This window comes from Eschscholzia californica, unplaced genomic scaffold, assembly GCF_041429995.1.
Source record: "Eschscholzia californica isolate CP2 unplaced genomic scaffold, dmEscCali1.0.p SCAF_4, whole genome shotgun sequence".
NCBI lineage: Eukaryota > Viridiplantae > Streptophyta > Magnoliopsida > Ranunculales > Papaveraceae > Eschscholzia > Eschscholzia californica.
In genome coordinates, this window is record NW_028238461.1 from 51,230,187 (window position 1) to 51,256,574 (window position 26,388).

At 34.9% G+C, this 26,388-nt stretch overlaps 1 protein-coding gene and 1 long non-coding RNA gene across 3 annotated transcripts; both read right to left on the reverse strand.

The window, feature by feature from the left end:
* Positions 1–12,447: 12,447 nt before the first annotated feature.
* Positions 12,448–14,121, reverse strand: LOC147545820 (uncharacterized). Its single transcript, XR_015239642.1, has 2 exons — positions 13,922–14,121; positions 12,448–12,732 (listed from the first exon to the last, which is right to left on the reverse strand). It is a non-coding gene; the product is annotated as an uncharacterized LOC147545820 (long non-coding RNA).
* A 4,843-nt stretch (positions 14,122–18,964) lies between these two features.
* LOC147545821 (protein ZINC INDUCED FACILITATOR-LIKE 1-like) lies at positions 18,965–23,884 on the reverse strand. 2 transcript variants are annotated; one of them, XM_086638630.1, is made up of 17 exons: positions 23,414–23,884; positions 22,749–22,789; positions 22,455–22,515; positions 22,232–22,334; positions 22,012–22,114; positions 21,865–21,918; positions 21,686–21,748; positions 21,404–21,453; positions 21,235–21,310; positions 20,953–21,129; positions 20,679–20,766; positions 20,501–20,586; positions 20,296–20,403; positions 20,088–20,132; positions 19,884–19,972; positions 19,706–19,749; positions 18,965–19,555 (listed from the first exon to the last, which is right to left on the reverse strand). In XM_086638630.1, exons 1-17 carry the CDS (start codon positions 23,562–23,564, stop codon positions 19,461–19,463), a joined length of 1,434 nt encoding a protein of 477 aa, XP_086494756.1. In that variant the 5' UTR covers positions 23,565–23,884; the 3' UTR covers positions 18,965–19,460. The 2 variants fall into 2 exon arrangements, with proteins under 2 accessions (XP_086494756.1, XP_086494757.1); XM_086638631.1 differs by lacking the exons at positions 18,965–19,555; positions 19,706–19,749 and having other exon boundaries at positions 19,880–19,972; positions 23,414–23,730.
* Positions 23,885–26,388: the final 2,504 nt, after the last annotated feature.

A 26,388-nucleotide genomic window follows, 5' to 3' on the forward strand; every position in this document is an offset into this window, starting at 1 on the left:
TAGTACGAGCATGATGAACCTGATTCTTCGCCAAGTGGATTGCACTTTGACTATCACACCATACATCCACGCACTCCTGCTTAATCCCTAGATCATCCAGAAGACCCCACAACCACAATGCTTCCTTCACACCCTCGGCCATAGCCATATACTCGGCCTCCGTAGTAGATAACGCAACTGTAGATTGTAACATCGATCGCCAACTAACTGGAGCACCATGTACCTTAAATACATAACCAGTAGTAGATCGTCTTCTATCTAGATCGCCAGCATAATCCGAGTCAACATAACCGCTTACCTGACATGTGTCTCCACCAAAGCACAAACCCGTATCAACGGTACCCTTCAAGTACCTCAAGACCCATTTCACAGCTTCCCAATGTGTCTTCCCTGGGTTTGCCATAAACCTACTAACTACACTGACCGCTTGTGAAATATCCGGACGAGTACACACCATAGCGTACATCAAACTGCCAACTACACTAGCATACGGTACACGATCCATATGATCCTTCTCCACCGTAGTAGTGGGAGATTGTTTTCCCGAGAGCCTGAAGTGTGGTGCCAAAGGTGTTGACACCGCCTTTGCATTCTGCATTCCAAATCGAGAAACTACTCGTTCGATGTAACCTTTCTGATTCAAGTACAGTTTCTTACTTGACCGCTCTCTCTTAATCTCCATTCCCAGTATCTTCTTTGCAGCGCCCATGTCTTTCATCTCAAACTCTTGACTGAGTTGAGATTTCAACTTATCTATCTCCACCATGCTTCGAGAAGCAATAAGCATGTCATCCACATACAAAAGGAGATAAATAAAGTCACCTTCGCGAAGCTTCTTGATGTATACACAACAATCATAGTCACTTATGCGAAAACCATGCTTTAGCATGAAAAAATCAAATCGTTTGTACCATTGGCGAGGGGATTGTTTCAATCCGTAAAGAGATTTCCTCAAACGACATACTTGATTTTCTTTGCCCTCAACCTTGTATCCCTCAGGTTGAGCCATATAAATTTCTTCTTCCAAATCACCGTGCAAGAAGGCGGTTTTAACATCGAGTTGTTCCAGCTCAAGATCCCTGTGAGCAACAATACTCAATAGCACCCGAATAGAAGTATGTTTCACGACCGGTGAGAAAATCTCATTGTAGTCGACCCCTTCTTTCTGTGCATAACCCTTGGCCACTAGTCTTGTCTTATACCTTGTACCTTTGATCTCGGAAGAATCCTCTTTCTTCTTGTACACCCATTTACAACCAATAACAGACTTACCTTCGGGCAATGGGACAACCTCCCATGTCTGGTTCTTGTGAAGAGACTCCATCTCTTCTTGCATAGCAACCAACCAACTCTCTCTTTCCTCCGCTGTAATAGCTTGTTTGAAGGTGACCGGCTCGTCGTCTTCCACCGAGAGTGCATATTCAACCACATTTGCCTGCCCGTAATGCCTAAGAGGTTTGTCTGACCCTAACCTCTGTACCGGCTTATATAACCGTTTCAGCCTAGTGTGTACCGAAACATCCTGCTGTTGTTGTTGTAAAACTTGTGTACCTTCCCTTTGAACCTCCTCATGATCGGGTTCATCAATTTCGTCATCCTGAGTTTTATCCTGATGCTCCACCTGATCATGATTCCTAGAAACCCGTTGGTCTTCGGCTTCTACTTCCACTACTTGAGCTTTAGTAGACCCAACATCACCACAACTAGGCACCGTAGCTTTCGCCATAGCTACAATAGATGACTCATCAAATACCACATCTCTGCTGATTAAAAACTTCTTGTCTTCCGTACACCATAGCCGATAACCCTTAACTCCTGTAGCATATCCTAAGAAAATTGCCTTCTTTGCTCTATTGTCAAGTTTGTTACCTTTAACATGGTAATAGGCCGTACAACCGAAAACCCTAAGTCTCCCGTAATCTGCATGTTCACCTGACCACACCTCGTAAGGTATGCCGCCATCTAAAGAAGAATGTGGAGACCTGTTCACAATATAACAAGCTGTAGCAACAGATTCTGCCCACCATTCTACGCCTAATCCCGAATTGGAGCGCATACATCTAGCCTTCTCAAGTAGTGTACGGTTCAATCTCTCTGCGACTCCATTCTGCTGAGGTGTGTTTACTACTGTCCAGTGCCTCACAATGCCTTCCTGATTACAAAACTCCTTGAATGCCCCATCCGTGTACTCGGTCCCATTATCCGACCTTAACGTCTTCAGCTTTCGACCAGTTTTGTTCTCAACCATTGCTTTCCACACCAGAAACGTGTTGAATACCTCATTCTTATGCTTCAGAAAATAAAGCCAGACAAATCTCGAATGATCATCAACGAATGTAACAAAATACCTGGAACCACCCTTGGAAGGTAACTTTGCCGGTCCCCAGACATCGGTATGTACGTAGTCTAATACCTCTTTGCTCCTGTGTTTGCTTGAAGAGAACGTCACCCTGTGTGCCTTCCCGAACACACAATGCTCACAAAACTCCATGCAAGGCTTCTTCATGTCCTTCAACAAGCCTTTACCGCACATCAGAGATAGACCCTTTTCTGACATATGCCCAAGGCGCATATGCCAAAGCCTCGTACTAGCCGTTGGATCCCTTCCACTGATTCCTACTGCTACATCTCCAGTAATTGTTGTCCCCAAAAGTTTGTATAAATTACCGTAACGAGTACCTCTCATTACCACCAAAGAACCCTTAACGACTTTTATGGAGCCATTCTCTATAATTATCTTACAGCCGTTCCGCTCCAACACACCAAGGGAAATTAGATTTTTCCGCAAATCGGGTATGTGTCTTACGTCCGTCAATGTTCTCACCACTCCATCGTGCATCTTGATACATATTGTTCCGAGTCCCACAGTTTTACATATACTATCATCACCCAGTATAACTGTACCACCATCTATACTCCTATAGGTAGTAAACAACTCCCTATTTGGACACATATGGTGTGACGCCCCTGAATCAAGCATCCACTTATCGAAGATTTTCTCAGACACCTCTGTCACCGAGAAACATTCGTCCGCCTCTTCTGACACATATCCCGCCTCTTGCATCTCTTGTTTCTCCTTGTAGCCTTCGTTCTTTTGCTTCAACTTTCTCTTTGGACAAGCCGCTTTAAAGTGGTCAAGCTCACCACAACTAAAGCATGTTTTCTTGAAAGAGCCTCTAGATTTGGATCTAGATTTCCCGCCCTTTCCCTTTCCCCTTTCATTACTCCTCCCCCTCGTTACAAACAACCCTTGTGCTTGTTCTTTGTCTACTCCACCCGACGCCATACTGCTAGTAGCAACCTTACGAAGGTCATCCGCTAATAGCGAATTTCTCGTCTCTTCCATGCTTAGACTATCACCAACAAGCATCAAAGTTTGAACAAGGTTCTCATAGGATTTAGGCAATGAAAGTAACAATATGAGGGTTTGGTCCTCATCCTCAACCTTAACATCAATATCCTTCAAATCTGAGATAATCCTGTCAAACCTATTCACATATTCCTGAATAGAAGAACCCTCTTCCATCCTACATGTGAATAATTTGGATTTTAAGTAGACCCGATTCGTTAAAGTTTTCGTCATGAAACTGCTTTCTAGCTTTAACCACACACCCGCCGCCGTTGTTTCTCCGTCTACTAGGAACGCCACGTCCCTCTCAAGACACAACATAATGGTAGCCCGTGCTTCGAGATCTAACTCCTCCCAATCCTCATCTGACATATCTCCTGGTTTCTTTCCCGTCAACGTCTTATGTAATTTCTGCGAGATTAACAGATTCTTCATCTGCAACCGCCAATAAGAAAAATCGTTTTTCCCATTGAACTTCTCTATCTCATATTTCCCTGCTTTGACCGTACCACTTCTCGATCCCATCTTCTCTTCGTTCAATCTCAACAAGGCTCTGGTACCAATTGTTAAAACTAAAAGTCGCGGAAGCTATCGAACCTATCCTAGAAATTGATCCGATTATGAAGATTAATCGAAAAGCTAAGCCAAAATCAAATATGCGAACAGAATTAACGAGGTTCGGCTTTAAAGCCTACGTCCTCGGGCGAACAAGAAATCTTTATTGAAGGATAGATGAAGACGACTCACACAACCCGCAAGTTCGTCCCAAGATGGTACCGTATAGAATTTAACCTTCTATACTAAATCTTCGACGACCGAGAAATTTAACACCGCTCAAAACTATGAACAAAAAATTTCTCTCTCACTTGCTCGCTCTCTTTAGCTCTCTCTAAAGAAGAGTTGTTGTTGCTTGTGTTGATGTGATTAACAAAGCACTCAAGGCCCCTATTTAAATATATTATAAGCCGACCATAGCTTTAGGAATTTAGAAACCAACCATTCTAATTGGTAACCACCGACTGCCAATTGATGCCATGAAACCGCCTATTGGCTTTGGCTTGAAACCGCCCTCAATCCAATTGAAAACTGCCTATTCAATTTTGGTAACCAATTTGGAAACCCAAATTCCACCGACAATTCCCACAGTTAATTAGGTATGTGAGTTAGGTTTGATCAGATCATTAATTGCTTAAAAACGTGGAGTACATTTTTGTTTTTTCTTTTCCAATCAATAAGACAAATAATTTAGGCAACTAGTCAAGTATATGGCAGACTCTATCACGTCTCTCTGGTCTGGCTGGCAGAATTATCCTATTTTGTGGGACAATTCAAAATGATTCAATGGAAGTTTATTTATTTTTTCAATTTCAAATCATTATAATCATTATATATTTTATGATTGTGAACCCAAATATTCAAAATGCATTGAATTTTGTTTCTTTAATCAAATCATTGAAGGGAAATAGAAAAAATGAGTGAAAAACCCAAAAATCTAGACTCTAATAAGAAAAAAACCCACTCAAAAATAATAATGTCAAAAAAACCCATTTTTTGAACATTTTTCAAAATGTTCACAACATATGTAATTATGTTGTTAACAAGACAACATATTGTTTTCATAATTCCATTTTTACCCTTATATGTTGACAACATATATCATTGTGTTGTTATAAAATGTTGACAATATCTATAATAATGTCCCGACTTATTATAAAATGTTGGTGTCATATATAATTGTGTTCTTAACAACATATATAATGTATTAGTCAAAATATTATTTGTTCGTTAACGGATTTGTTAAATACAAAGGATAATACGCATAACATTTTAATTTTTGTAAAGGACAAACAAAAAAAATGCTTTAGTCTTTATATTTATGTCGAAAGCAAAACAAAAAATGCCAAAACCATTTATTTTTTCACAAGACAAATCGAAAAATGTTGTAGCCAAAATGTTTGTGTTAGTTTGTCTATGTAAAATGCAAAAGAAAAAAATGCGAAATATTTTGGCAAAACAATGTCTAAGCAAGAACGAATTTGTTCAAAAATTTACAAATTGTTGAGACAAACTAAGATTTGTTCAGAAATTTACAAAATTGTCGAGAGCAAACCAAGAATTGTTCAGAAATGTTCAAAATTGTTTTTGACGTTGATTTGAGCGGAAAATTTCATTTTGGAAGGTAAAATTGTATTTTTACCTACTGGGTTTTTTCCTCATTATTATTTAGTATTGGGCCTGATTCTCTTTAACTTCCCCATTTTGGGCCTTATAATTACCGGCCCGAAAAATTAATACCATTTTAGTTTATTGACAATTTATGGCATTGTTGACATTTTAAATCACGCGTTGATGGAGTATAGCTAACAAATCAACATTGGTTTTGAGAATATTATGTTTTCCGTAAAGATGAAATAGCTGAAAAGAATTGTTTAATTATGAAATGGGAGTACCGGGTATTGATGAAAATTTAGGTTTTTATTGCTTTGTGAAGTAAATAATAATGGAAATGGCATAATTTAATTAATTTAATTTTGAAAGTATTTTACACGTAAATATTCACGAGGTATAACTGAACATAAAAATACTTGTCACGATTAAAGTCTATGGTCATTTCACTTGAAAGCGCATATTGTAGTGTTCTAATTCAAATTCTGCAAACAGACATATAGTTGGGTGATATGCATCCCTCTGTGAACATCTAAATGTTCGAGTTCTAATAAAAAACATTACGTTAGGAAGGAAAATGGGTCGGATAGTGACAGGACATAGTATCACTCTTGCTAGACTATAACATTGTAGGACCCCACAAACTCAAAGTGGGGTGTAGTAAAAATAGAAAAAGTTTGAGACTCTTTCCTTCCAAAGTTCCATGTCTCTATCGCGTTTATCATGTGTACCACTTGAACATTGTCCTAGAGGTTTCCAACTCATAAGTCCAAATACAAAAACCCTTTCAAAACAAAAAAAAAAAATTGTCAAAAACAAACGACTCCAAAGTTTGACCCGTTTTTACCACTTAATTTAAAAAATTGATATCTGTCTCTTTATCACCAACAGTTCACACTCTGCCACCTTCATTTGCATTAACATTTAATTTTCATACTTATCAAGATTAGGCACAGATTACCTTGAGATTTTGTCTGATACTAATTTATGATTTTCACCATTTAAAATAATCATGGGTTTTTTAATTTGTGAACATTATAGATGTATCAATAAAATGCGCCAAATACAATAATCATGTATCTATATGGGGAGCTACAAAAATAGAAAAAATAACAAAAATACTACAATTGTGGTGAGATTTGACAAATACAATGACCGTGCATCTATATTGGAAGCTACAAAGATAGAAAACTAATAGGAAATACTATAATTATCGTGATTAACGTACCCACATATATTATATAGACAAATCGGGTAAATAAGTTACATTCTCCAGAATTTGATCACGTAATCTCATAGTTTTCTAGGAGATGTAAATCCTTGTCTTGTGGTTAAAAAATTATTAGGTTTTTTAGTCAATGGTAATAGCTTGTCACGCCCATGATAGTAGGGAGGGGATCATTTATGCATCCCCATACGTGAGGGGGGCTCTTTCCCTTCTTAATTTGACACCCACAAATGTGAAATGGATCTTCATTTATTTCATTTTTCCATGTCCATAACTATAGTAAATTTTCGTGTAGGGAGGTTTGTTATATCAATATTGGATGACCCTCACCCATAACATTATGAATCCGAAAACATTTTAATGACACCGACCTTGAACTGGATGTTCAAACATGAATTTATGACAGTGTTTAAAGATCATTGTATCGCGTTTCATGAATTACCCGACTCCGAATAAAATAAATTGTTCAAAAAAAAATAATAATGATAAGATGAAGAAGCACATAAAACTCGAATGAAAACTAACCTTGAAATCAACTGGAACAACTGAAAAGGTCGTGGAAACTAATTGGATTCGGGTATAAGCACCCAATAAAAAAGTTTTTAGCGCCCGGTGGCTGTTAGCACCCAATATGGAATAGAAAACACCTAGTCAAACATCTTGAGTGCTCTTCCTCCCCTTTGACTTTTTTCTTGTTAGTATTATCATTGTCATTATCACGCCAAAGAATCACCATGTAACATTGATGAAGATATGAAATAGAAACCTCTAAAACAAGTCATTTCTATTTATCGATCTTTAAAATACAAATCATATTTAAATTTAATATTAAACAATCAAATTAGGTTAAAATTAGTAATTCCTGTTTAGCAACAAATTCAAAGTAGTTGTCTTGGAGCAAAGTTAAGGTTAGATCGATAGCAACTCGAAGTTTCTTGAAAATGTCCTCAGCAAGGACTCGGACTGTCCAGTCTGAGCTTTTGCCTTCGGCTCTCGAACAAAATCGACACGTGTCCTTTACACCGGATGCTAATAGGTGTTTGGTGTCAAAGGAGTTTGACTCTAGTCAATCTCTTCTCTTGGTTGCTAACAACAGTTGTATTATTTGCTTTTAGCCACACATAAACTAATTTTCAAAGGCCATATAGAAGCAACTTATATTATTTGGGAGGGGCTAAAGGTCCCCCGTATATATGTTTTAGACGCCCAATTTACACCCAATGCCTCCTAAGTTTTGGGTGTAAAAATGTGCCTACAACAATTATTTTCGGCGTCTTCATAAGTTACCATATCTAATGTAATAAAACAGTTCAGTCGGTTATTTAAAGAATAAGTCTAACCTTCTATTTCGGGAGTTTGATAAAGATCAATTTTACGTCTCATATAAAATCTTCTTCATGTAAATCGACTCAAAATAGAAGGATACTAGTGTCAATAATTATTATTTTGTAATCGGTTAGATATTCCTGAAATTTACTATTACCCCACGTATTTTCTCTCCCTACTTTTCTCTCACGATTTACATCCGTCTCATTCTCTCTCCACTATTATCTTACCGTTTTAGGGATCAGTGATGATAGGGGGACTCCATAAGAATACTCCCGAGTGTACTCCCCCTCACAGTGACAAGGTCATTTTGGTCTTTTCACCGTTTTTGTCAGAGTGCAAAGACCAAAGTGGCCTTGTCCTGTGAGGGGAGTACACTTACGAGTATCCCTAAGGAGTCCCCAATTCATTTTCGTATAGGGATATCATTTTCCTTATTTCTTTTCAAGTAATTCAATTTTAACTAGGACAACTAAACACCATGCTTCTCCTCCCTTAATATCTTTATTTCTTTTTTATCAAATCTCATTCCCATCTTTTTACTTTGGCGTCATCTTAATTTATTACTGATTCACTATGTCATTTTTTCATTAAATTGTTTTGTTTCAGATTGGATGACTATCTCTACTGATTTAGGAATGAGAACTCTTCCATTTTCTAGATTTGAGAAGATTAATTGTATTGAAATATGTTTATTTTTTGAGTTAATTCCTATATGGCCCCCTACTTTGTGATCAACTTCCTTTATGACCCCCAAATTTCTGTAAATTTAAATATGACCCTCTATATTCATGGAAATACCATAACTACCCCTCCCATTTATATAATTTTAAAATAAATTTAGTTAGGAAATATCTCTCTCCACCTCACATCCCTCTCCACCACATTTTCTCAACAAAAAAAAAAACAAAAAACAAAGATGGGGTATTTCTTAGTCAAAATGGGTAAATGGTCCAAAAAGTACTACCCTAATGTGGGTAAGATCCACAACCATTTGAAAACTAGTTGCAGGTCCAACTAGTTATTAATGGGTGGGCCCAAAGACAAAAAGTACCACTATTTGTCTGTCATGCTTTATTAATACCCTTAATACCCCCATTCCCTTTACATTACCTATCTGTATCTCTCTCTCTCTCTCAGAAAATTTTCAACATCTTCATCTTTCTCTCTCTAAGAGATTTCTACAGGCTACAACATCTCTTTCTTAATGTCCTCTCTCTTAGAAATTTTTACAAACTCTCATTTTTCTCTCTTTCTCTTACATAATCTAAAAAAAATCTACATCAAGTAATCCTATTCCAGATCTGTTTTTGGTGAAGATTCAGATGAAGTATTTTTCGGTTTAATGGTGAAGAGTTAGATTAGTGATGTTTTGGTTTATGGAAAAGCAAGATTCGTTGGATGTGTAAGCAGTAAAGTTTGGTTTTCTGAAAAAAAATCAGATTCGTTGGATAAAAAAAAAAAAAAAGATTTCTAAATATATTTTGTGATTTTTCTAGATTCATGGATCTTAAAACCCTAAAATCGAAATCTAGGGTTTCTAAAAACTTAAGCGAATAATAACAATCTTAAAACCCTAAATAAATTCTGTGATTTTTCTAGATTCATGGATCTTAAAACCAGATCATTGGGATCTAGAAGCAACAAATCTGGATTTATATTTAATAATGAAGAAGTTTAGTTTGATTTGTGTGTCTATCTCTCTCTTGTCTTTACATAATCTTAATCTAAATGGAAAAACTAAATCCGGATTTGGCGAGATCTAAAGAAACAAATCTGGATTTAAGGTTCAAATTGCACTGAACATCTCCCAATTCTTTTAGAGATTGTACTAATTTTTGTTATATTTAACGACATAGATATACGTTTACGTGTTGAAATGTAGTGTACATTCCTCAGTTCCCGCTACATTTTATCGTTCTCAATCAGTTTCTACGTTTCCTTGTTATGTGGAAGTTTACTGTACCTTTTTTAGTTTCCTTCGCCTTACATTTCTATATTTTTTCCTTATTTGTGAAGGTTGCAACGTGATATCTTAAGTCCTTTATCTTCAACTGTTGCAAGATCATCAGCGACAATGATTCCACAAGAACTGAATCGGCATACTAATTGTTGTATTCCGCATCTTAGAGTGGGAATTAAAAAAAGTGTGGTGCATTACTAGATTTACTGTACATTTTTAAGTTTCCGATTGTTTTTCCTTCTCAACTTTGTTCTAGGAATATGTCAATATTCTTCCCATACAGTTTTGTACATAATTTCTTTATGTTTTCTGGGATACTACACCAATATTGTTTTGTCTCATAGGTATCCCTTCTCGTGTTCAAATGTATTGTACAATTCATACTTTCCAGCACATCTTACGTTTTGTGTTGAAGTTTACCTTTACTGTACATTAATTAGTTCCCTTTTACTAAACTTTGTCTCTTTTTGTAGGTCGCAAACTGATTTTTTCTCGAGGGATAATTGAAATTTAAAATTCTCTGTAACATTACTACACATCTTTTGTCTTAGAATATTGAAATGTAGGGTGCATAGAATGTCACACCTAACATCTTAAAGTTTCCATCAAATATTTTACTAGTGTCTATTACATAAACCAAATGGCCAGTACATAAAACAATTCCCGGTACACAAGAAAATTCTCAGTACAAAAAGTGTCTAATACATAACTAAATGACTGGTACATAACACAATACCCGGCACACAAGAAAATTCCCAGTACAAAAGTGTCTCGTACATTACCAAATGCCTAGTACATAGAACAATTCCTGGTACACAAGAAACATCTCAGTACAAAAGTGTCTAGTACATAACCAAATGGTCAGTACATAAAACAGTTCCCGGTAAACAAGAAAATTCCCAATACAAAAGTGTCTAATACATAACCAAATTGCTAACAAATAAAACAATTCCCGGTACAGAAGACAATTCCTAGTACAAAAGAGTCCAGTAAATAAAAAAATGTACAATTTAAAGAAAAATGTCCCATGAATTTTCCTTGAAAGTAATTTACATTTTGGAAGGAATGTCCTGTAATTGTCCATCATATAAGGAGAAAATGAAAAAAGTTAAGATTGGAGAGAGAAAATATGTTTAAAAAGAAGAAAAAATATAGAGAGAATCAAATCAATGGGAAACTACCAAAAACTATATGGAAATAAATTAATGAAAAACTACCAAAAATAAGGAAAATTTCTCTTTGTATAGTTTGTTACCAAAACCAGGGACGGATCTACAGCCAGGCCAAGAGGGGTCATGGCCCCCCTTGGCTGGCTGCAAATCCATTTAAGATGTCTCATTTGTAATAAATAACTTGCAAGTTACCAAATATACAACTATGTGGTATGGGCGAGATGGTAATGAGGTGAGGTGGGAGCGCGAGGGATCCGGGTTGGTGGCTCAATTTTCTCTTATCTTTTAAATGTTTTGGTTCAAACCCAACTAAAGCAATTCTTGTTGTTATGTTTTTTTTTGTTGTAATTTTTTTTTCTTAATTTAGTACTTTATTAGGCATCAATTAATTAGTCAGTTTTATCTAATGAATCAATTCTAAGATAAATGAAAATTCATATAAAGACACAAATTTTTCATATTTTGGTTATGTTTTTTTGAAGTAAAACATTTAGACGCAAAATTTCATTTTTTATTTTTTTTAAAAGGACAAATGAAATAATCTTTTAAATGTTTTTGGTTCAAACCCGACAAAAGCAATTTTTGCTGTTACATTTTTTTTCTTATAATTTTTCTTCTTAATGTAGTACTTTATTAGACACCAATTAACTAATCAATTTTATCTAATGAGTCAATTCTAAGATAAATGAAAATTCATATAAAGACACAAATTTTTCATATTTCGATTATGTTTTTCTGATTCAAGTGAAATATTTAGACGCAAAATTTCAATTTTAATTTTTTTTAAAAGGACAAATGAAATATAACAAAAAGTTATTAATTTCGTTCATTAGAGCGACTGCACTTCCTAGGACCAACATGTTGTTAATTAAATTGTGTTTTAAAATTTAAATCGTCAATTTTATGATATAAATGTATGAATATTAAGAAATATGGTTTAATATTGGCCCCTCTTGACTTCTTGTCCTGGTTCCGTCCCTGACCAAAACATAATTTTTACCAAACCAGAAAATAATGCATTGTACATTTGCGAACATAATTTACATCTACGAATGCACTACACATTTGTGAATGCATTGCACATTTGCGAATGTTCTGCACACACATTTGCGAATGTTCTGCACATTTGCGAATGTACTGTACATTTGCGAATGTACTGCACATTTGGGAATGCAATGTACATTTACAAATGTACACTGTTAACGCTTTATAAACTAAGTCAAGATATATATCATATTTCAAGTTTTGCACAATAACTTACTATTTAAGTTTCACTAAAATATATTGTTCCAAAACATACATTCGTGTACAGTACATTATAGGTGTGTTAGTGCATGAGCAAAAGTACATTAAATAAAAAGTGGTACTAAGCGAATATATAAACTTAGTACAACAACACCATTTAAGACACTTCATCTTCAATTCTCTTTCTCCATCCCTCTTGAGACTCATTCATATCATGTTAGTCATACTGTTGTCGTGTTATTTGGCTTAGTCACGATAGCGGTAGTGGACTCCTCATGTGATACTGTAACAGAGAAACATTTAGCGGTAAGTACATCTCTAATAGCACCATCCAACGAATTATAATACAACAAAGACTAACACACATTTCTTTACATTTGAAATATAGCATACACAGAAATATATATTTCCCAGGAACAAACATGTGTACAGGGAACTGAACCTTGTATAAGCTTGTTCAATGAACAAATTATGTACGAGAAACAAAAATATGTACAGAAAACTGCCTAAAACACAATAGTTAGGAGAAATTTCCTAGTACACAATAACATACTCAGAATTATACCCGGGACAAATATGTGTAGAAGGAACAAATTGGTGGTCAGGAACAAACAAGTGTACAGAGAACTAAATTGATGGTCAGGAACAAACATGTGTATAGGGATTCCCTAAACCTTGTAAAACCATGTTCAGAGAACAAACTATGGAAAGGGAACAAAAATATGTACTGGAAACTGCCTGGAATATAATAGTTAAGCATAAATTGCCTAGAACACAATAGCAAACTCAGAATATTTGAGACAGTTCATCTTCAATTCTCTTTCTCCATCCCTCTTGAGACTCATTCATATCATGTTAGTCATATTGTTGTCTTGCTCTTTGGCTTAGTCACAATAGAGGTAATGGACTCCATTTATGTACTCTAAATTTATTTATTAGAGGTAAACGATATTATGTACTATAATCGAAATATAATCTTAGTCAATGGGTATGTGTACAGGAAACTATTAACCGGGAAGTAAACATTTTACAAGTCAGGAAATTATGTACCGGAAAGATCATACCCAAAAGTTTTGTCGGATTTAGGTTTCTCCAGTAAAAATGAAACAGAAATTTTTGTCAGATTTATGGTTCTTAAATAAAATGAAAGAAGAAATTTTTTTTTTCATATTTAGGGTTCTTAAAAGAACCAAACTGGAAATTTTCTAAGTTTTAGGGTTCTTAAATAAAAATCAAGCACAAAGTTTCTTCGATTTAGGGTTTTGAAATAAAAATCAACCGGGAAAGATTCTTAAATCAAACGAGAAAGTTAATATGATTTTAGTTATGTTGATGAGAGAGAAGGAGAAATCCTTTTTTAACAAACTCAAAACCCCATCTGGAAGTTTCTTCCCCAAATCAGCAAAAGATTTTCTTTTTTGGTTATGAAGAAAAACAAGAAGAAGATGTTTAAGATCTAAGTGGATACTTACAGTTTTGGATGTTTCTCCTCCAAATCCAAGTAGCATTGAAGGAGATTAACTTCTTTGAAGTTTTTTCTGAAGCTTCTACTGTTGCAGTAATGGAAGTCAAGAAAGTTGTGGGAAGAAGAAAGGTTTTTGGAGAGAGAAAAAACCAAATGGTGAAGAGATGTGGGAAGAAGGAAAATGGTTTTCCAGAACTAAGCGTGGGTAGTAATTAATGGAGATGGGACGGTTGCTTCGGTCTTGGTATATTTCAATGGCATTTCTGTAATTACTGGAAGAACCAAGGTCGTTCTCGATTTTTGATTAGGAAGCCTGACCCGTGGACCTGCAGCGCATTGTTTGTCTGACGTGGGCTGGGCTCTTATACTTGGGTCAATTTTGGGCGTTTTGCCCAACTCCTCTATTTCTTACACGGGTTATTTCCCTAACGGCCCCCAACTTTGTGACCAGCTTTCCCGCCTGGCCCCCTACTTTACGAGAAATACCCATATGGTCCCCTTCCGTTATAACACCGTCACTCTCTCTCCTCCATCATGTTTTCTCTCTCTGCCAACTCACGCCACATCACTTGTTACGCCACCTCATCACCTTCTCCGGCAGAGGTCGCCGGCCGGCCAAATTTCCGGCCGGCGACCTTCAAACTAAAAAAAAAAAAATCTTTTTTTTCTCTCTTCCTCTCTCTCTCTCTAAAATTACTCCGGCGAAGGGAGACCTTCGCCGGAGTTGTCTGTTCTTGAAGAACAGGCCGAGATCTGTTCGTGAAGAACAGATCTCGGTCTGTTCAGTGAAGAACAGATCTCGGTATGTTCTTCACTGAACAGCCCGAGTCTGTTCTTGAAGAACAGACCTTGGTCTGTTCCTTGAAGAACATACCACTCCGGCGATGGTCTCCCTTCGCCGGAGTAATTTTAGAGAGAGAGAAAAAAAAAAATTCCGGCCGGCGACCTCTGCCGGAGAAGGTGATGAGGTGGCGTAACTGGTGATGTGGCGTGAGTTGGCAGAGAGAGAAAACATGATGGAGGAGAGAGAGTGACGGTGTTATAACGGAAGGGGGCCATATGGGTATTTCTCGTAAAGTAGGGGGCCAGGCGGGAAGCTGGTCACAAAGTTGGGGGCCATTAGGGAAATAACCCTTCTTACACACCTGCAATCCTATCTGCCCTTATTAAATTCCTATCTCTACCTACTAACTACTAGCCACCTTTAAATGTGAGAGTTCGTAGGGATTAGTTCAACAAAAAAAAAAAAAAAAGAGTTCGTAGGGATTGAGATCATAGGCACATGGGTCCTTTCTCCATCATCTCATGTGACTTCTACAATCCTATGGTAAGAAAAAATGTCAGTTCAACAAAAAAAAAAAAAAATGTCTACTGTAAAATAGCATAAATATTAATATTAAATAGTATATTATATGTTCCTCTAATGTGTAGAAACAAGAATGTGAAATCATTGTGTTAAAAGAATAAAACAACCGTCTCTTGGGGGAACTCTGGTTTTTGGGATTATTGTTATTTTTGGTGACTTTAATTTTTTGGAAGGGTTAAAAAGACATTTGGATTTCCTTTCTACTGGAAAAACCTGAATATGATCGTTTTCAAATTGACTATCCAAAATTTAATTTCGGACCTATTCAGGTGTCTATATTATTTCAACCGTATTGACAGAGCATGGCTCGACCGGTAACGTAACACAATCACTTTTCAAGCAACCATGTCATTCTTGAGTCGGACCATAACCACAATATCCATCTTAAACTTTTCTCTAAGCAACATCCCGTATAAATAGGAGAAGATAAGGATTGTGTAGAACTCTAGAAGACACTCTTAATTCTCAATGGGAGTGAGGTCCAATGGAAAAAGAAAAAACTAGAAAAAATTGAAACTTCAAGCAATTAATTGTTAGATAAGCATTTATCACACGAGATCCAAAATTTAGTTTAAAGATAGCAATGTGAACATCCATCATTTTCACGAAAAAGGTAGGTAGATTAATCTTTTTCCACTCATGACTATTTTATTGATTCTTCAACAATATGTTTGATTCATACATTTTGTAACATCATAAACAAAAATCCCCGAAAAAATGAGGTTTAAAGATACCGTCTTTCTGACTATGTTTAAAGATAATGTCTTTCTGACTAATGTCTATTGTCGATTACAAATGAAATGAAAGAACTCCTTAATGTCATTAATCTTTACAGCCAACTATTTTGACTCTCAACAAATAGAACTCTTTGATACACAGGGACCCATAAACTTCCCTTTTTATCTTCTTCATACAATGAGATCATGAAAATGTCTAATTGAGACAACTTGACTATCAAGCTTTTATTAATAGGTCAAAATCATACCCAAGAAAAGAAATGGACTTTTATTTGTATTCGACTATTCTTTTCGCCAACAATTGCTTGGGAGTTGGTCCTGCATCTAAAACGAACCTCTGTATTCACATTTCCGTTTCATGAGTGACGTGAAATACACTATTTAATATTTATTGATTTGTGTTTTTAAAAGATACAAGGTAGAAATATTGGACTATCATGATCCTTGTTAAAATATCCTTAAAGATTTTTAATTATATAGCTAGCTTTAAGAGCTTATGTTAGTCCATGTAAAATGAACTACCTTTTTTTTGTTGTTCTTACAAATTATTTTCCTTTTGGACTTTTAAAGGAGACGAATAATTATTGAGTTGGTTTAAGAAACTCTATATTTTAAACTATAAATATGGCTGAAGTGAGAGATTAATTGTGATAGTTTATAATATTAACAATTGTGTGGAATAGACAAAATTATGATAGTTTAATACTCTCCTATAAAACTAATGGTGTGTTTGGTTGCAGGATTCCTAAGTAGGATTCTTATAAAAAGTGGAATTTGGTAGGATTCATGAATCCTTGGTCTGTTTGGCTACAAAGAATCCTAGGACTCTTGAATCCTAAGGATTCCTAATTCTAAAATTTGTATTGGACCAAAATCCCACCCTATCCCCTAGGATTTGTTAGGATTTTGGATTAATGAACCTAAATTTCAAACTTAAAATCAACAAAAAAATATTTCTTTCTACAAAATCATTATTTTTTTTCAAAATCATTATTTTTTTCAAAAATCATAATTTTTCTAAAGACGTTTAGAAATACTCAAATAATAATAGATCATAGGATTCTTAGTTGCCAAACAAGCCAAAAAATATTACTTGGATTCATGAATCCGCGGAATCATGAATCCCAAGGACTCATGAATCCGCGGATTCATGATTCCGCCATCCAAACACACCATAAGTTTTTTGCTCTTTTAATAATTGGAGATCCAGTTAAGTTTTATATTCTTCTTGATCAAGTATATTAATATTAACCCAAGTTTATTAAGATCTAACTTATTATTACTTTTTTGTTTTGTGTATCCTAATCTAGGATCAATGATTGGACAAACATAAAATGATAATTGACATAATGTCATAAAAATGTCTGCAAAAAAGTCTTCTGTAAAATAGTTATATTGTTGAAAATTTAACTATGAATGAGTACAAAACACATGCTTTTCGAAAACTACATAACTAGCTATAGATCCATTTCTTTATGATTCAAACTTTATGATTCAAATCATGAATGAGATTTGTAACAAGCTAATACATTTTTTTTAACTAGGATTAGTGACCACAAGGCCCACATTATCACATTTTATTTTATTGAGGACATGAAGCACATGATGAGAAGACTAGGGAACTCATACTTTTAGTCCTAATGCTATTGACCAAATAGAATGGGTTAAGATCCAAGTAACATATAATAAATAGTCACCAAAAGAAAATGGTAGAGTTACTCAGAATTTTTTACGTAGAGGATGATATGCTGACTCATCCGGATAAAAGAACGATTTAGATTGTAGTTAAACTTTGAAAAAACTTTGTACTTTAGTAAGAATGAGTCATCATGCCGTCCTCTAAATAATCTTCTAAATAATTGTAACATTAAGAATTAATTATGAGTTAAAATCTAGTCCCAAATTTATTTTTATGAGACTACTCTCACACACCATCTTATGTATGAACGTATTTTTAAGTCTAACATGTGTCTCTTGTGAGATGATTTTTTTTATGAACCTAACTCTAAAACTGTGCTAGTAGGAATATGATTTTTTTTTTTTAATGAAGTCATATTTTCTATCAAAGAGACCTATATTTAATTAGAGTTAGTGTATGAATCACATGATGAGGGCTATAGTTCCAAACTGGCTACCACTTCCATTCCGGACATTGCGGTGCCTATATCAATACTGATTCTTTTCATACATTCTAAATTGATACTCCAAGAGATACCTATTAAAAAAGAAATAACAAAAAATCTTTTTCGAGAAAACTTAAATTGTTTGAGAAGATTTTCACCCGCAATATCGGATGTATCGGTGTCACCCCAACTTCTCAAGAAAAAAAAGGAAATGTCAAATGCAAAGATCATTTTTTTTGTTGTTGAAAAGCAATTGCAAAGATCATGGTATAAATATTTCTTTTAATTTTTATTATATTTTCATCAAATACATTAATAATAATAATTATTAAATATGAAGATATATAATCTAAAATTAATATATTCTTATCACCTACTCATATTTGGCTTAATTTCAGGAAAGGGGAAGTACACTCACAATGAGAAAGGATGGATGTGAAAGATCTAGGTTGGCGCGGTTGGGGATGTCTATTCTTTTGCTTTTGGATATTGCTTGTACTCAAAGAGGCCTAGGCCTAAAGGCCAAAATTGTAAAGGTTAAATTTTTTTTTCTATTTTTGTTGAATGAATTGTACAATTTCATTTTCATTAATAAGATTTTTAACTACATTCATTCTTTTATCCAAGAATAAACTTTTGATGGCACCGTATACATGGACTTGTAAGTCGATTAGGGGTTAAGAGATCTTGAGTCGAGTAAGATCTCTTCCAATAATTTCTCACCAAAGTTACTTCAACCGGCATAAATGATGTTCGTCAATCAAACTCGTTAGTGGACGGATATTGCATTCTTCTCATATGTCAATTATATAATAATGTGTCAATTTCTAGATCAAATACTATCATTGTTCACTGTATCGAACGAAATCTCAATTCGTATTGTTCACTATATCGAACTATACATAATTGTTACATCCAAAATCCCGATTTAGGCACAAATTGTACCAAAATCAACAACAACATCAAACTGTAAAAACAACCGTAAAAATAAGAACAACAAAAGAATGGGTGATCAAACAGAATAAATAAAAGCTCTAGCTGTAATCCTATAACCATGAGATCCCCTTCATATTCCAAATTGCACTCCAATCCAAACCCAAAGCTTAATATCCGTATTAACTTGTCGAAATTCGCTTCCTTTTCCACAAAACTCCTATTTTTGCCGACAGATGATCCTGTTTCTTCCACATAAATAACCTGTCGACTATTCACCAGAACCTCCATTGATGCAGACATAGTCCATGATCTGTTAACTCAAGTTATCTTCTCGTTTTCAGTCTTCTGACAGGAGGTTAAACTTTGAGATACATATGTTTATATTTATCGTTTTCGAGGGAGAGCGAGAAACGGTTTGAAGGTCATTACTAATCCAACCACTTCGATCACATTTAAGATGAAGAAAATCATATGAGCACCTGCGTTTCAGTGAGCAATATTCTCTTCAATATGTGAGAGCAAATGCTGCTAGGATCGTGTTTCATTGCTAACTCCGCACGACCCATAGCTCAGTTATACTGCCAAAAGCCAAATTGTTTCTTAAGATAGTATCAAGTAGAAATTCATACCTGGGAGAAACGAAGCATTCTTCCGTGTTTCTGACCAAGAAAATCTGCAAATGAACAAATTCCAGATGGCAATATTAGCAGAAGAAAAAATGTTTTTCATTGATGCAAAAAAGGTACTCCTATATGTAAATTTTCATCTGCTTTTCTAATTTGGAGCGAAATTTCAACGGGTACTTACAGAGCTCCTGCTGCAGCTGGACCAATTGCTCTAGAAAGAGACATTGCTGTCATAGAAATTCCATTTGCGGCTCCTCTTTGGTGTTGAGGCTGTTTTCATAGTATCGACGTCAAATACAAGAAAAAGAAAACCAATATATTTATACTAAAAGTATATCTCGAAAGAATCGAGAAAGAAATAAGAAAGAAGATATCGAAAAATTACCACTGCGTTGTTTTGTAGGATTAGTAACCCAGTAATAATCGAAAGCTGTCCAAAATAGAATGATCATTAGTAAGAAGACTACTAAGTTACACAAACTAATGCATAGAATTTGTTTCGAGAAGGACATGCCAAATCAATATCTTGAATTGCCCGTCTTTTCCCCTTACGACTATTGAAATTCGAATGAACAAGGATTGTTAATACTTACAGAGAAAACATTCTTCAGGAGGGATGCAAAATTGATTACTAATGTGAGTTCGAATCCAGACAGCTTAGCTATTAAAGGGTAGCATGATAGTAACAATACAGATAACACCTTCAAATAGAAACGGGTAAAAATCAATTACCGGAAATAAAAATATATGGACTGATTTTGAACATTTAAGTGAAGAAGGATGGTAATGGAAACTTACTGCAGAAATGCGAGAGATCTTCATGTGCCCAAAAATCCTCTCGGCCATTGGATATATCAGAAGTTGAACGGCTAATAAACCAATACCTAATCAGAAAATTAGAACTCATAATGTTAGTAAACTATTAAGTATATTCCAACCGATCCTCGTAACATAACAAACGTCTAAATTTGTATACCTGAGACCGAAAGTACTTCACCCACATCTGCAGTGTTAAAGCCCAATCCTCCAAATTTTTTAGGACTTACAGTCCATAATGAGAAAATCTGTTATAAAGAATTATAGTAATCAGAGATAATCACTTTAACAAAGAAATCATCCTAAAACAGAAAATCTAATCGGTCCAAGGCTCATCGCCTGGTCCTAGCCTGAGGGCTGAGCGTGATACTCTTGAGCTGGTGTCGGACTGAAGGATCGTAGTTCAGATACCATGAAAGAAGAAGAGAAATTACCTCCGAGTAAGACATATCATGAAGCGAGAAAACGCAGTAGACAATGATGGCTGACATTAGTGGCCAATTTTTCAGAAGGCCATTCTTAGACTCTGGCTCATCATTCTCTTCTGTAATTTCTTTGGCATCCGTCCCGCACTCTTCTTCATCTGATCCGTGGTGGTTGTGCAATGTTTCCTACAAGTGAAAAGAACGACCAATTTAGACTTAAGTTAATACTACATGTTCTTATGTCATAGATAAAAGAGAAGTTTTCACATATATAACGGTTAAGAAACATACCGGAAGCCAACAACAGATTACGACTACAGCTGATGCACATATGGAAATACAGAGGCAGGGTAGGAAGTATGGAAACCTGTGATTCATGTTCCAGATATCAGCATATATATTATATGGAAAGACACAACAAAAAGGAATAAACCAAGATTTTGAAAAGAAAAGGGCATACCTTGCAAAGAGAGATCCCTGTGGAAATAGATGCGGGTATTTCTCTGCAGGCTGGAAATATATTCAGAGATATGAGATTATAGTATTGTAAAGTTGGGTTTGAAGAGTAATATAATGTGTCATCAGATATGAATTTTTTTTTTTGGCGTAGAAGCTAAAATTTTACTGGATGGATGCATATCTTGACATGTTTGCTTCTATGAAATCCGTCTTACATATGTAACTTTTCCCCCCTTAGAATATAACGTAAGCAATATGAAGAAGCCAAAGGAAGTATTAATACCTGAGCAAGGAAACCTCCGAGTGCTGGACCAATCACCAATCCTACTCCCCATGCTGTACTAACCTGAAAGACAAATCTTTTTGTGATTAAGTATCAATGCCGAATATATGATAGATCGCTTATAGAGTTAACTACTACGTTTGTGACAAACAAAAACAATGTATGAATAAAATTCTTACCAGTGATAGTCCTAAAGCTTGATATTCTTCTCGGCAAACTTCACTAGCATAAGCCTATAAAACAGTAAAATTAGAACAACTCAATATGCATATAAAAAACAAACTTGGGGAGAGGGAGATGGCATCTCAATTGAACCAGACAATTACCTTTATTGGGCCAAGAAGACCATTCATACTTCCAAGAAGAAACCTTGTAGCAACTGCCATCCAAAAGTTTGTACTCAGACCAAATAGAGTATTGAGCACAACCCTGAAATAGATATTAACAAAGCCATTAAGAAAGATTGATATGAGAAATTTCGGATAGCAGATTTCATTTCCAAACCATTAAGAAGAAATGAAGTAAGATCCAGGAGTTAATACTAACACTGATATAGTCCCGAACAATATTACAGGCTTTCGACCATATCGATCTGCTATGATGCCCCACGAGACGGAAGTCAAAGCTCTTCCCAACATAAATGCAGCACCTTCAAGGATAAAGGAAAGCACAATTAAATTAGCTTAGCTAGATTTTAAAGTTACTTTGATGAGTTTGATTCTTATGATTTATCCCGTCGATGTGAAGCTGCATAGATAAAGATGCTTACCTATACATCCTGCGTAGTAACCAATATCTTCCTCCCTTTTTGCGATATGAAGGTCTCTTATCTACATGAAACGAAAACGAAGCTGAAAATCTTATGATAGAATAAAAAAGCAATATTTTTAATGGAAACCAAACAAATGCTATTTGCAACAAATTTTATGATTTTCCATTAGGAAACCTTCCTAGGATTTGTCCAATGAGAAAATCAACTTTCTAATCGAATTGAAGAAAGAATCTGCTGAATGAAAAACATCTAAGCGAAAAATGTCAATGGATCTCAAAAGTAAACACATACCATGAAGTATAGAAAGGGAAAGAGCGACGATATAGGCAATGCTGAAAAGGAAAACCACAGAGAGAAAGAGTTCTATTAGTATGTATTCAAAAAACATATAAAATCCATTTATATATCAAGTAATTGTCTGTCCTAACAAAAACAACTAAGCTCCCTTAAACCTACAACATTTCTTGATTGATTTTGCTCAAATGAGAGCTACCAATTCATAAAATGCCCTAATTTAGAGACAAACAGGACGACAACAAGCTAGTAAGCAGGCCCTATTCACAGTTGATGGTTTGTGGAAGAGGAAGAATTCTTTCTAGTCAGGAGGAAAAGCATATAAAATTTGTGGATCTAAAAGACTTAGCTCACCACAAAGATTAACAAACCTAGAAATCTTGCACCATCGAAGACTACTTTGAAAAATTAACAACAGCATAAGATTTCAGTAAAAAACTAATAACCCTCATACCCATTCCCTAAAATACAGATACCCAATCATCAAAATTTCCTAAACAAATCAACCATTCTTCAAAAAGTAAGACCACATTCTAAGTTTAAAATACAAATACCCATTTCAACCCATTCTTCAAAAGTTTAAAACCCTAATAGGGGCTAAATTCAATCCAAAGTGATCTTTTTTCTTAAATGAAGGAATACCCATTATAGAAATTACTTACCATTGCTTAGTACAACAATCCATATATAGAACAGTAATTTATAAGGAATCCCTGGTTGTGTATCTTTTTGAAGATCAATCTTACAACCAGGACAATTCTCATAATACACCTTCTTCAATAATGCTTCTTTATTATCACTATAATCCGCCATTAAGAATTCCTTGATAGATAAAATCAAGTTTCAATAACAACCCTAAATCTGAAATTTGTTTTAGTAACAACCCTTAATCTGAAAGTTGTTGGTTTCAGTAGTAAACCAGAGAATTGTTTATGATTATTGAAAGAAGAGGGAGAAGGGTATTTAAAGGAAAAGAAAAAACCCATGCAAGAAACTGAAAACGCGATTACTCATCAAAAAAAGTAGAGACCGCGTTGACTCGGACTTTATTAATCTCATTTAACATGTGACTTTGATTGCCGATTAATTGTTTTTTGTAGTGGAGTTGCCGATTAATTAAGCAAGGCAGAACTGTTTTGGACGGACAAAAGATACAATTTTGTAGTTAAGAAATTTGTTGGCAGGACAATTTTGTTCTTTTTTAACTGAAGGGAAGTCGAAAATAGATACAAAGCCTGGAGATGGAATAACTTTCAGGAAATAAAAATATTATCCGAAGTATAAGATTTCGAGTAAAAAATACTTTTGTTCTCCAAGACCTCCACCATCATCTCCTCTCTATATCGGTAAAGGTCGCCGGTAATTAAAATCTTTGATTTTTTTTTTTTGTTCTCCTAAACCCACCACCACCATTTCTTTCTCCTCTCATTTCTACTACTGTCATTACTTCTTCGTATCCTTCCCACCACAACCATCATTATTTAGAGTGCGGGGTGGAGAGAGAAAAAGAGAGAGAGATGAAGGAGGGCAGAGAAAAATGATAGTGGTGGTGGTGGCCAGAGTTTGGGGGACGTAGTTGGATTTCGGAGGAAGTGAAGAAGAAAAATTTTGTTGATCCGAAAATTTAAAAAAATTCACAATTTTTCTTTAAAATTTTGTATTCTACGTTTCTTCAAAAGGTTGGCCGATGGAGATAAAGTAGAGTATTTATGCAAATAAAAAGAAGATTGGGGATGAGTTTCAAAATTAGTGGTCTCTTAAGATATTTGTGTCATAGAATTTAAAAAACTCAAAGACATCTCTATAAATTTATATTTGATCCCGAAGCATCCACCCTAACCAATTGTTGTATAAAAGAATGGCTACCATTTACCAGAACGTTCGCTTTTTGGTGGCTGTGGTGTGTGCTTGAGTTCTGACTAGAAAAAAAAATAATGTTTATTTGCTATTTTGCTTTTCATTTTTTTTTTGTCTATTTGGTGGATAGACAAAAAAACAGTAAGAAGAGAAACTATGGAGTAGTTCTTTAAAAATTAAAATTATAGTGAAGTTACAAGTTAACATTTGGCATAATGAACATGATAAAAGACTTTGCAACAGAAAAAAGGGAAAGAATCTCATTAAAAAAAAGATGGAAAACAATTATTAGCAAGAATTTTTTTGTGGAGCAAATTAACTGGCCGACGTGTATGCTTTTGTTTGGGTGGAGAGAGTGTTATTTGTAACAAGAGAAGATGATGAAAAAAGAAAAGATGATGAAAAAGAAATTAAGATATATAACTATATCGATATTTTGATGGGGGGAAACGAGAGACCCGCGAAGACCAAGAGATCAGTGAAAACTGAACAAAACGAACTAGAAAAAAACTGGACCAAAAAATCTCAGTTTAGAAAGGTCGGTCTTTTTTCGATTGAATTTGTCTTAGGTCTGGTTTGGTCTTTACATGGACAAGTCCATGGGCCCCGAACCGGAACAGATTAAATGCTAGATACATTATCTATACGATTAATAGTAAAATATTACGGGTAATTAAGTCATTACGATTGAAGTTTTATATTTTTGAATAATCAATCAAGTTAGATATTTTTTTATTGAAATGTATTGCTCTTGACCTCTTTCTTGTTTCGATACATTATTGAGTGAATGAAATATTAACACAGATTGTCGCCATTATTAGATCATATTGATTTGATCTCTTGCGAACAATATTAGTCTTGAAATAATCTTTTGATTGTTAATATGTGTTAAATCGAACAACTAGACCGACAGACTAAATAGGTGGTCTATTTTATTCTGTGTGGGTTTTCCAGTCGGATTTTTTCCATATAAAAACAGGACCATTATAATAGGTACCCGTTCAAATATGTCAAAAAAGGATCCACCCGAACCGCTTTCACCCCTAATATCTTGAAGATTTTACTCATAGGAAGTTGTTGCACTAATGCAAATTTAATCGCAATACTGAGCTGATCTAAGTTAAGTTAATAAAGTTTGAACGTCTTTAATAACCACACTAACAAATTGGGTCATTTTAAGGCTTTTATGAAGCCAAAAGACAAGTTATATACGGTTTACTTAAAAGCTCAAATATTTGTATTTTTTTTTCGTTAAATATCCAAATACAATACAACCAATGCAAATATCTCTCGAGAACTTTTTCCCAATCAAAGTGACCAAATGTCTCGATCTGACTCATTTGAAAGCACAACCACAGGTTCTACTTCTAGATGACTTTCAAGCTCACAGTGGGAGAGTTCATTATTGTGACTTTCTACATTATTATTATCATTAATTCATTATTATTATTTATTAAAGTAGATTACCCTAACATTAATCATCTTGCTAATACTACGGAGTATTATTTTAGTGTAGGAATGGCCTACTTCCTAGTTGGTTTATAAGAAAATGAGTGAGTTATGTGGGCAGAGTTGATCTTTTTCTTGCTGGATTGGGGCACTTTCTCTACATACATTCTTAAAAACTCTAGAAGAGGAAAAAGGTAATTTGATTTACAAGGATTGTGGATGTATCTAGTCAAGCTTCTTATGTTAATTCAAACCCCCCAATGAATTACTACTTAAAAGTTCTTGGAAAAGATCAATCTCTAACAACCAATCAAAAACAAAATCTTAAACA